Source organism: Callospermophilus lateralis, chromosome 2 (genome assembly GCF_048772815.1).
Source record: "Callospermophilus lateralis isolate mCalLat2 chromosome 2, mCalLat2.hap1, whole genome shotgun sequence".
Classification (NCBI taxonomy): domain Eukaryota; kingdom Metazoa; phylum Chordata; class Mammalia; order Rodentia; family Sciuridae; genus Callospermophilus; species Callospermophilus lateralis.
The window spans coordinates 198,212,612-198,223,367 of NC_135306.1; the positions used below are offsets into that span (position 1 = coordinate 198,212,612).

At 39.5% G+C, this 10,756-nt stretch overlaps 1 protein-coding gene and 1 pseudogene across 1 annotated transcript; both read right to left on the bottom strand.

Moving 5' to 3' along the window:
- Nucleotides 1-1,858, bottom strand: LOC143390523 (olfactory receptor 5B3-like; annotated as a pseudogene).
- A 7,669-nt stretch (nucleotides 1,859-9,527) lies between these two features.
- LOC143391833 (olfactory receptor 5B17-like) lies at nucleotides 9,528-10,475 on the bottom strand. The gene has a single exon (XM_076844588.2). It carries the CDS (start codon nucleotides 10,470-10,472, stop codon nucleotides 9,528-9,530), a length of 945 nt encoding a protein of 314 aa, XP_076700703.2. The 5' UTR covers nucleotides 10,473-10,475.
- Nucleotides 10,476-10,756: the final 281 nt, after the last annotated feature.

The following is a 10,756-nucleotide window of genomic DNA, read 5'->3' on the forward strand; positions in this document are numbered from 1 at the left end:
TTAGAGTCTCATTACGACATGAAGTCCTGTATTAATGGGCTTGGGAAAAGCTGTCTGCAACATGAAGCCAGCAATTTTATAGTTTGGATATCTCTGGTTATGGTTGTAGGTGATTTGATGACCAATCCCACCCTGCCCAAACCAATACTAAAAGTTAAATACAGGGACACTCACATATGAGGTCAGAACTACATCATGGAGCTACAATCCTAGTTTAACTTGATGAACTCTCTGTGAGGTCCACAATTTCAGGCATGTGATTTGCATCTAGTTATCTGGCTTTAGTTTATAGGGCTTTCAGAAAGAGCAATTCCCATTCTTAGTTGCAGAGTTGTACAAAGATATTAGAAAAAAATAGAAGAATACTGAATCCAGTGTGGTCTACAGGTAGATCATAAAAACTTAAAAACAATGAATAGGTATAATAGAATTTCTGAGACATATTTTTTATAATCATATTTATCAGTGGTCATCATGTTAGCAAAATAAGGCAGACACAGAAAGAAAAGTATCACTCTTTTTTTCTCTCTTATGTGTAAATTAAGAGAAAAAAACAGACAATCTGAAGATACTATGAGGAAAAGAAAAAGGACAGGAGAGAGGGAAGGGTATGAGAGGGTTGTAGGGATAGCATTAAAGCATGACCCAGGCTTTTATGGAAATGTCACAGCAAAGCTATTAACTTGTACAATCAACATGCATGGATAATTATAATTTAAAAATACCAATATCATGGAACCATAAGAGACATAGAATAGCAAAACAATCCTGAGGGGTGAAAAAAAAGGACCAAGCCGAGGCATCAGAATTCCTGACTTGAAAATATACTACAAAGTTATGATTACCAAAGCAGCACAGTATTCCCATAACAACTGACACAGAGACCAATGGAACAGAACAGAGAACCAGAGAGGAAGCCCTGTGCACCCAGACAAAGGTGCAAAGATCATATGGCAGAAGGATCATTTTCTTCAATAAATGGTGCTTCCAATAACTTTTTTTGAAGGCACTCTTGACCTCCTTGTTCCTGAGGCTGTAGACCACAGGGTTCAGCATGGGTTTGACCTTAGTATAAGGTCAACTTTGTCAGTGTCCATGGAGTGACTGGGGCTGGGCTGTAAGTACATGAAGATAACAGTCCCACAGAAGATGGAGACAGCAGTGAGGTGGGAGGCACAGGTGGACAGAGCCTTCTGGTATCCTGTAGCTGAGCGCATCCTTAGGATGGTGATAAATATAAACATGTAGGATACCAAGATAACTAGCAAAAGGATAATGAGAACCAGCTCATTAACATGCCTATCAGAGCAAGTCAGAGCCATGACTGCTGGAATATCACAGAAAAAGTAATGGACCACGTTGGAGTTACAAAAGAAGAGACTGAATGTTTCCCCAACATGGATGGAGGCATTCAGGAAACCTCCCAGGTAGCAGGCTGCAGCCAGACACGCACACACGTGTTGTCATGGTAGTGGTGTAGTGCAAGGGCTTACACACTGCAGCATAGCGGTCATAGGCCATTGCGGCCAAGAATAAATTTTCCATACCACCAAAGGCTCCAAACAAGAAGGCCCGAGCAACACAGGCATTGTAGGAAATTTTCTAGAAGGAGCCCAGCCATGACTGTGGGAGTGACCGCTGAGGAGTAACAGAAATCTGCCAGAGACAGGTTTCCCAGGAAAAAGTACATGGGAGTGTGGAGACGAGAGTCCAAGAGGATCAAAATGATCACCCCCAGGTTCCCAACCACATTGATGAGGTAGATGAGGGTGATCATGATAAAGAGGGGCACCTGTAGTTCTGGGGCACTGGTGAGTCCTCAGAGGATGGACTCGGTCACTTCTGTTCTGTTCTCCATCAATGTTGTTTGGAAATCAGGAGATGCCCTGTAGCAGAGAAGAATAAAAATGGGGCACTGAACGTAGTAGAGACTGCAGTGAGATCGGAATGTTTATGTACCAGGTGCATTACTTTATTACTGTAGCCATACTATGTACTTCAAATTTCTCATAAGTAGAACACGAGCCTAACAATATAATTTAGTGTATTAATTATCTATACGATTCCAGAATGTTGAATGAGGAGTCTATGTGAACCATGTTCATGAGCTGAGTGTGAGCTGAGATTTCAATAATTTACTAGATGGTACATGACAGTGTTGGAATTAATAAACCAATCAGTTCCTGTTTTCCTTTCGTGGTGAAGTCAAAGATCTCTTCTATGTAGCTCATATGCCAGGAACTTGACTGGATTCTGGACACTATATCTCTATTCCCTGATTTCTCAATACATTTATGAAGTTGGAGACTTGTTAATTTCATTTAGATTGTGTGACATCAGAGATTGGGTGATGTATGTGTGTTTCTAGAAGTATTAATTGGAAAGCTTTGGCCCCATACATAATGGATATCATTTCAATGGTCTAAACTAAACTTAAAGTGAGTTGCAATTTACAATTACACACTGTCTCCATTGGTCCAAGCTCAGTGTTTGGGATTTTGCAGCAGTCTCCTGAGATGTATGCATGGTGGAGGTGGTGAGATAACAGAGACCATGGAGACAGTTCTTGTGGGGAAGGACACAGCATCAGTGCAGGGCTGGTCTCTGGGCAGAGGTGCACATCAACCCTACATCTACAAGCTACAAATCACTGCTATAACCTAACTTTCCTGAACAAGATTTTCTTTATCTGCAAAATTAAGATGCTAGTGTGTGAGAGTGGATGAGCCCCCAGTCATCAGCTGATTCTGTGGTGTTGGCAAAGCCAAGCCTGAGAAACATTCCTTGTCAAAGGTGAGGATGTTATTGGCTTTAATTCTTGATTCTGATGCTAACAGTTACCAGACGTCCCAGGACAATGGGCATCCTGAGTACAGGAGGATAATGGCAGAATGTTCTTAGCACTGCAACAGTAGGGTAGCAGCTACTCTGTAACTTTTATATGAACAAAGAAGCCTCTGACTACTTACAAGCCTTGAACAATTTACAATGTCCCTATAGTTTAACTTCCTGATTATGAGACCTTATATAATAAACTTGCTGAGCTAGTTCTGAGTTACTGCTCCTATATCAGAGTACAGTTTTCCCACATGGCCCCAGGTTTTAGTGATTATTTTTGTGTCTTCTCTGTCTCTGTGTTTTTTCTTCATCTCCCATCATCCCTACGCAAGAATCCTTTGTTGATACTACACAGGTCACAGCAGTAGTGACCTAACCTCAAGGTGCTACTGTGAAAATCGAAATAATACACTAAAGATGAGTAAATTCTGAGTGTTTAGCAAAACCTGAAAAGTGCTATCTGTGCTATTACTTCTAGGGAGGATTTATCATCTTTCTGTGGTTTGAGAGAGGTGGGTGCCAACATGGGGGCTTCAGATGTGGGGAGGTTAGCTGTCTGAAAACCTCACTCAAGGTGCTTTGTCTCACTAGTCCACTAAGTTCAATGAGATTTTATGTACCCTCCGTGCACATTCTGTTCATAGGATTGAAGGCTCTGGGAATTCCATGTGAGTCTTCCTTTTGTTCAATTTCTTTATTAAAATTTTTTTGAAACAGGTTACCTTTAGCCTGCAGATATATGTGGCAGGAAAGTTCCAAGTTTAAAAATTTTCATTTGTTGAAGACTAGGACCAGGATTTTAATTTGAGGAATTTGGAAGCTCACCCATTCTCTGCTGTTCCCTATTATTCTCATCCTATTCCTTGACCATGCCATTTCACAAGTCCAGCCCACAAGGGCTTTGTTTTCCTACCTTAACATACGTAACACTTTTAACATAGAGTGTTCTACAACGTTGATAGAAACTGGGTGTCCCTGTATAGGTAGGTATTATTATTTTTATTTATTATTAAGATAGCTCATAATTTGTGAAGTTAAGTGATATGCTACAATCCCACAGGTATATTGAGGAAAATTCAAGCTTCAAGATTTAAACTCAGTGAAATTTCAATCAAAAACCTTAAGTTTAGCTACATGACTATTGCAAATATGCTAGTAATAATAGGAATGAGATCAGGAGAGTATGTGCAAAATGTTAAAATGAAGTTTGGATCTTATTAATTCATTAGGTCCCTTTCTGATTAAAGAAGGGTTAGTGCATTCTCTCTTTGTGCTCTTTAATCTCTAATGAAAAACCACCAGGTAGTGAACAACTAGAAATTATTAAATATCCATTTCATGTTTGATCTATCCTTTAAAAAATATTTTAGTAAGTCACAAGATTAGGTTTTATAAATAGCACTAGACTCTTTCCTGATTAAGTTTTAATATTTACATTGTAGCTTCTCTTCAGTGTTTAGAAAAATTCTTAGAACCCCACTTCTGTGCTCATGTAACTCATAGAAGGTCCAGCTGCCCCACTATTTGAAAATGAATTACAGTCTTCACCATAAGTACATATTGAATATAGGTATGAATATAGTACATATTGAATATAGGCTGTATGTCATGAGGAGTGAATGAGGGTTCACATGTGAAAGCACTTTGAAAACAAGAAAAGCACCACAGAAATGTGCTGAGAATGGTCATTAATGCAGGAGCTCATGAAAGTCCAGTGTTCAAAGCCAACAGGCAGCGAGAAATCCCTTCTCCAAGCAGAGGCAGATGACAGGGACACTTTCCAGATCACTTTGGGAAGATGGAGATCATTCAGCCTCTAGTGGTTCTATGGGAGCCTCTCTGGATCTTGGGAGGCAGGGAGGATCCAACTGGAAGTGGGAGGAGGTGGGGGCCACCAGCAGGTGTAGGAGTGATGCTGAATGACAACACCTGAACACACTGCAGGGTCTACAGCCAGGCCCTGCTGGTGCGGAGTCTCCTTCCCTGGTGTCTAGGTCCCCTCTCCTGTTCTTTCGAAAGGAATAAAGTCTCTGGAGGATCACACAGGAGGAACAGTAGGACCTGAGTATGGGGGGGTGGTGGTCAGAGTTGGAAGTGACCAGTGCAGAGATGGGAAAGGCCACTTTGCTGCCCACAGAAATTAGGGACAGCATCTCAGAAAATATTAAACTAAACCAGGAGGGGAGGGGAGCAAAAGGGAACTGGGGAAGAGCCTCTATCAGTCTGGAGGACTTAAGGTAGGGAGAAGAGGGCACCGTGAGTCCCCTACGCCTCCACTACCCTAACTGTCTGCTTTGAGCTGTCTGGATGGTGGCGTGTGCAGCATCTCCTAAGGACCACTTTTATTTATTCTGACTTTTATGCTATGCTAGTGACTCAGAGGACCATCGTTTTTCACACTTTAAATAAGTCAAACTGAGCCATTGCACACAACACATGTGCAAAAATAAATTGTACATTTTTGGCACCAACATTAAGCCCTCCTTGGCTAACCCTTCTGGACCTGTAACTCCCAGGAAGTGTAGACAAGGAGAGAAGGAAACCAGTAAAGGACCCCCATGTGTTGATCACACTCAGAGGCTAGAGAAGAGTCTGGAGAGAGAATGTCCTGGGCATGGTTGTGAATCCAATGTATGTCTGACTTGGGAAGTAGAACCACAAAGTCTAAGCAGTTGAGAAGTGAGTCTTAAAAATACCTCTGCTAATGTGCTCAACTGGGGACAAGGCATTACAGGCTGGGCTCTCCCAAAGCCAGATCAAGTAGCAGGTATGAGAAGGGGAGCTGGGTCCATGCTCAATGCATTGGGGTCTGTGAGTCTTGTGGGTTTCCTGGACCCCAGAAAGGAGAGAACCATGGCAGTAGGGGCATCTCAGTGCCTGTCAGGATTGTCTAGAAGTCTGGTAGCTCATGTTGCAGACCTGGAAGGACTTCCTGGACTCCTCAGCTGATATGCTGTCCAGACCAGCACCTCCCTTTCCTGGAGTTGCTGTTGGTGGCTGTGTAAGCTTGTGACGGCAGTACACTCTCATTTGGGGTTCAGTGCCTTTACCAAATGCCTCTTCACCTGCCTCAGTTGTGGAGAGGATCTGAGCCAGATCTAGGTTTGAAACATGGTCATCAATCTGAGACCAGGAGACTGCAGTCAGATTCATGAGGGTCCCTCATGTGCCCATGCTGGTAAAGGACCAGGTGGGAGTGTTCCTATGTGGTCTTCCCATCTCCTCCCCTCCTCCCCCCAGGATATTCCACAGCTACATAGCCTAGGTAGGGAAGGGAGTCTGCTCCCTTTACCCTTCTTAAGTCCTCTTCTTTTTGGACCAACTTCTTTTAGAGAGTGTCTGTGAACACCTGCAGGGCAGGTGACCTCTGCTCACATGAGCACCATTCTGCCCAGCACCCCCAAGGCTGATGGAGAGCAGTGGCATTCTGTGGCAGCACCTGTCCTCACAAAGGTTGAAATCTATTCTTTGTGCCTGGGTGCTGGCTGAGATGGCCTTTGTGTCACCGGTCCAGAGATGATGTGGCCTTTGCAGTAATATAAAAGAGTCTTACCTGGTGGCAAATGTTCTGGCCACAAAATTGTTCTCATCCTCTTCCTTCAGTCTTTCCTCTCTGGGGCTCTATACATTCAGAAAAACTTCCCCCATGACAAAGTATTGAAATGAAGCCTGAAAATGTAATCTTGTATATACTTCCCCACCCCCCAGAGAACTATGATGTTTTGTTAAAAATCTGTTCATTTTCCTTAATTTTTTTTTTTTGCATTTTAGGCATAGATTTAATCATGGCATTTCCCTCTCCCTCATTTAATATCTGTAGTAACATCCTCTCTTTATTTCTGATGTTTATCTTTTAAGCTGTAGGCTTATGATGTTATAGTCCCCACCCCCAAACACACAAATTTTGATTCTACTTGCTTTCTGTATTGTATTTTCATCTTTAATTTCTGCCGCAATCAGGCTGCAGCAAAATAACCGGGGTGGTGGTGGTGGGGGGTGATGAGCAACTTGTGTAGATTGATACAGCAGGAGTGGGAGCCATTTATTGTAGGACAGGAGGGGTATATATACATTCCACACAGCTTATCTTAATTAACATAAACTAGATTCAGCAGTCAACCAATAAGGAATCTCCACACTTAATGGCTCACTGGCGTTACTTCACAAACCACTCCCTATGGCAAAATGCCAGGTGCCATCTTGACTTGTTTACAGACTCTAACAAATTTCATTATTTTCTGCTTTTGGTCAGTCCCCTTATTATTGATTTTGGTTTTGTTTTCTACTTTTTTTTTTTCTAGGTACTTAATGATGGTCGCTTATATCATTGGCTTCAGACTTTTCTTCTGTGCCACTGTAAATCTTTGGTGCTATAAAATTCTCTCTCTGTACTCTTTAGCTGCATTCTCAAGTTTAGATTTTCTTTGTTTTATTTTTCTTTATTAAAATTGTTTCCCATTTTCCTTTTTCCTCTTTTTTCCCCCTGAGTTTAATAGCCTTTGCTCCTAAAGTTAGGTTGTGATCCATTTTGAGTTAATTTTTGTATAGGATATTACACAGGGGTTCAACTCCATGAAGACATCCCATCATCCCAAGACTTTTTCATGAAAAAATCTATGATGGTGTCACTGAATTCTTTGGACATCCTTGCTGAAAGTTAATTAATCATACATCTAAGGGGTTTATTTCTAGATTCTTAATTCTAGTCCACTGATCTATAGCTGCCTTTTTTTTAAGCCATCATCATATTATCTTTTGTTTTTAAATTATTTATTATAACCATTTTAATTGGCAAATAATAATCATACATATTTATGGGGTAGAATGTGATACTTAGTTATATATCCATTATGAAAAAATTAGGAGGTTCTGAAAACAACTAAAAATACCATAGAATTCAGAAATCCCACTACTGGGACATAGATCCAAAGGGAGTGACATGCCAAAGAGATGCAAGTACTCCTGTGTTCATTGCCCATGTTCATTGCAATATTAATTACAATAACTAAGATATGGGAGCAGCCTGGGTGTTTATCAATAGATGCACAGTTAAAGAAAATATAGTGTATGTGCACACCAGAATACTATTCAGCTGTAAAAGGAAGGAAATCCTGTCATTTGACACAACATGGGTGAACCTAGGGAACATTACCCCAAGTGAAATACCATGCCACCTGGATTGCTATAGTGTTGGCACTACATTTTGAAAATGGGAGAAGTGACAGTAATCCAACTTTCCTTTCCTTTAACATATATTTCCTTTCCTTTATTCTGGGTCTCTTGGATTCCCTCATGAATTTAAAAATAAGCTTACCAATTTCTGCAAAGCCAACAGGAGATGGACAGGAGGAGGTTGACTTTGTAAATCTTTTGGAGAGTATTTTCAGCTTTAGAATTTTGATTCATGAACAAGGAGTGTCTTTCCAAATTTAGATTTTATTTTATGTCTTTCAATGATGTTTTATAATTTTAAGAGTATAAACATTGCCCAAACGTGTTCAATAGATGTCATAAGTTCTAGTGTCCTACAGCACAGTGATATAACTATAGTTCACAAAATACTCTTATATATTTTACAAAGAACCAGAAGAGTTCAAAGCCTCCAAATATAAAATAATGATAAGAAGATGGAAATGTAAATTATCCTGATTTGATCTATATACATTGTAGACATGTATTGAAATATCACATTGTATGTACAATTTTATGCACATTTTTTATGTTAATCAAATTTTTTAAAAATTTTAAAGGAATGGAAAAGATAACTATCATGATTTGATCAGTACATGCTATATAAATGTATCAAGTCATCCCACAAATATGTACAACTAAAATAATAATAAAATATTTGTATTTTTCATATGACATGTGCACATTTTAAATGATGTTACACAACATGATGCATTTTACCATTAAATTACATAGTTAAAATACCTCATGTCATTGAAGAAATTGTTGCTTCTGTGGTTTTGAATAAGCTGTTATCTGTTAGATCAATTAAGAATAAGAAAAATAAAAATTTTTATTTTGCCTCCAAAATGTATAAAAATAAAGCCCTCAAGAATACCTGAAAAAAATCATGTTTGTTATTTTTACCCATTATCTTTTCATTACTTTTAATGATTTTAAGTGGAGTTCTATTAATTTTACTTTCAGATTATTAACTGCTTATATATACAAATACCATTAATTTTTGTATACTGATCTTCTACCTGAAGACTTTGCTTATTTCATTTATTAATTCTAATAATTTTCAGTTGATTGTTTATGATCTGTATAATAAAGTTCCTGCTATCTGCAAATTTATTTAACAAGGTATAATAGTTTTATCTTTTTTGCCTTTTATTCTAACATAGGAACGACCACAGTATAGAACACCGATGCATTCATCATTTTAGAAATAGTTACGTGAATAGGCTTTCTAATACCAAATAACCAAATGGTTACTGAAATTTTATTAAGATAAAGTAATTATTTATATCAGGATAAAATGTGACAAAACATATACTTCTTAGAACTTCATTAAAACAATTATATTTTCAAATTTGTAAATACTTAGAACTGTTTTTGAATTAAAGAAATAACATTAGATGATTTTATTTTCTATATATCACAAAGTATTTAACATTGGATTACTGCATACAGTAATTATAAGAGGGATGAAATAACTTTCTGTGGGTTTTACATCATTAAAGAACTAAACCTAGAGAAGATTTTGCCTTTTTAACAACCTTCTTGAGTGCGCTCTTGACCTCCTTGTTCCTGAGGCTGTAGACCACAGGGTTCAGCATGGGGATGACCATAGTGTAGAACACAGATGCAAGTTTGTCTGTGTCCATGGAGTGACTGGAACTTGGCTGTAAATACATGATGATGACAGTCCCATAAAAAATAGAAACTGCAATGAAGTGAGAAGCACAGGTCGATAAAGCCTTCTGGTATCCCTTACCTGAGTGCATCTTCAAAACGGTGATGAATATGAACAGGTAGGAAATCAAGATAACAAGAAATGCAAAAATGACATTAAAAGTTGACATAAGAACAAGAATCAGTTCGGCAACATGTTTATCAGAGCAAGTTAGAGTCATGACAGCAGGGATATCACAGAAGAAGTGATGGACCACATTGGTCACACAGAAAGAGAGGCAGAATGTGTCTCCAATTTGCATAGAAGCATTCAGCAAACCAATGGCATAGCAGCCTATGGCCAGACGAGTGCACACAGTGTTTGTCATGATGGTGGAGTAATGCAGGGGCTTGCACACTGCTGCATAGCGGTCATAGGCCATTGCGGTCAGAAGGTAATTTTCTACAGTGGCAAAGAGTGCAAAAAAGAACATCTGAGCAGCACAAGCATTGTAGGAGATGACCTTGTCTTCCATAAGCAACCCAGCCATGACCTTGGGAGTGACAGCTGAGGAGGAACAAAAGTCCACCAGAGACAGGTGACTGAGGAAAAAGTACATGGGGATGTGGAGGCGGGAGTCCAGCAGGATCAACATGATCATCCCCAGGTTCCCAACCAGAGTGATGAGGTAGACGACACTGAACATTATGAAGAGGGGAAGCTGCAGTTGTGGGGCGCTGGTCAGTCCCAGCAGGATGAACTCCCTCACCTCCGTGGTATTCTCCATAGGTGGTACGTTAGGACCACCAGGTGCTGTGTAGCAAAGAGGAAAATTTTGGTTTTTGAAGAGCAAAACTCAGTTGAGCAGAAATGGAAAAGTGTAAGCATTACTTTATTATGATAATCGTATTTTTCAGTATTCTCTAGATCTAAAGTGTTGGCATGACCATACAATGTAGTGGGCGATTTATCTAAACAGTAGTTTGCTTTTGAAGAGTAAGGGTTTCATGGATGGTTTTCCCAATTTGTTAATTTGTTTAGTTGAATAGTTGAGTCATAGATATCAATGGT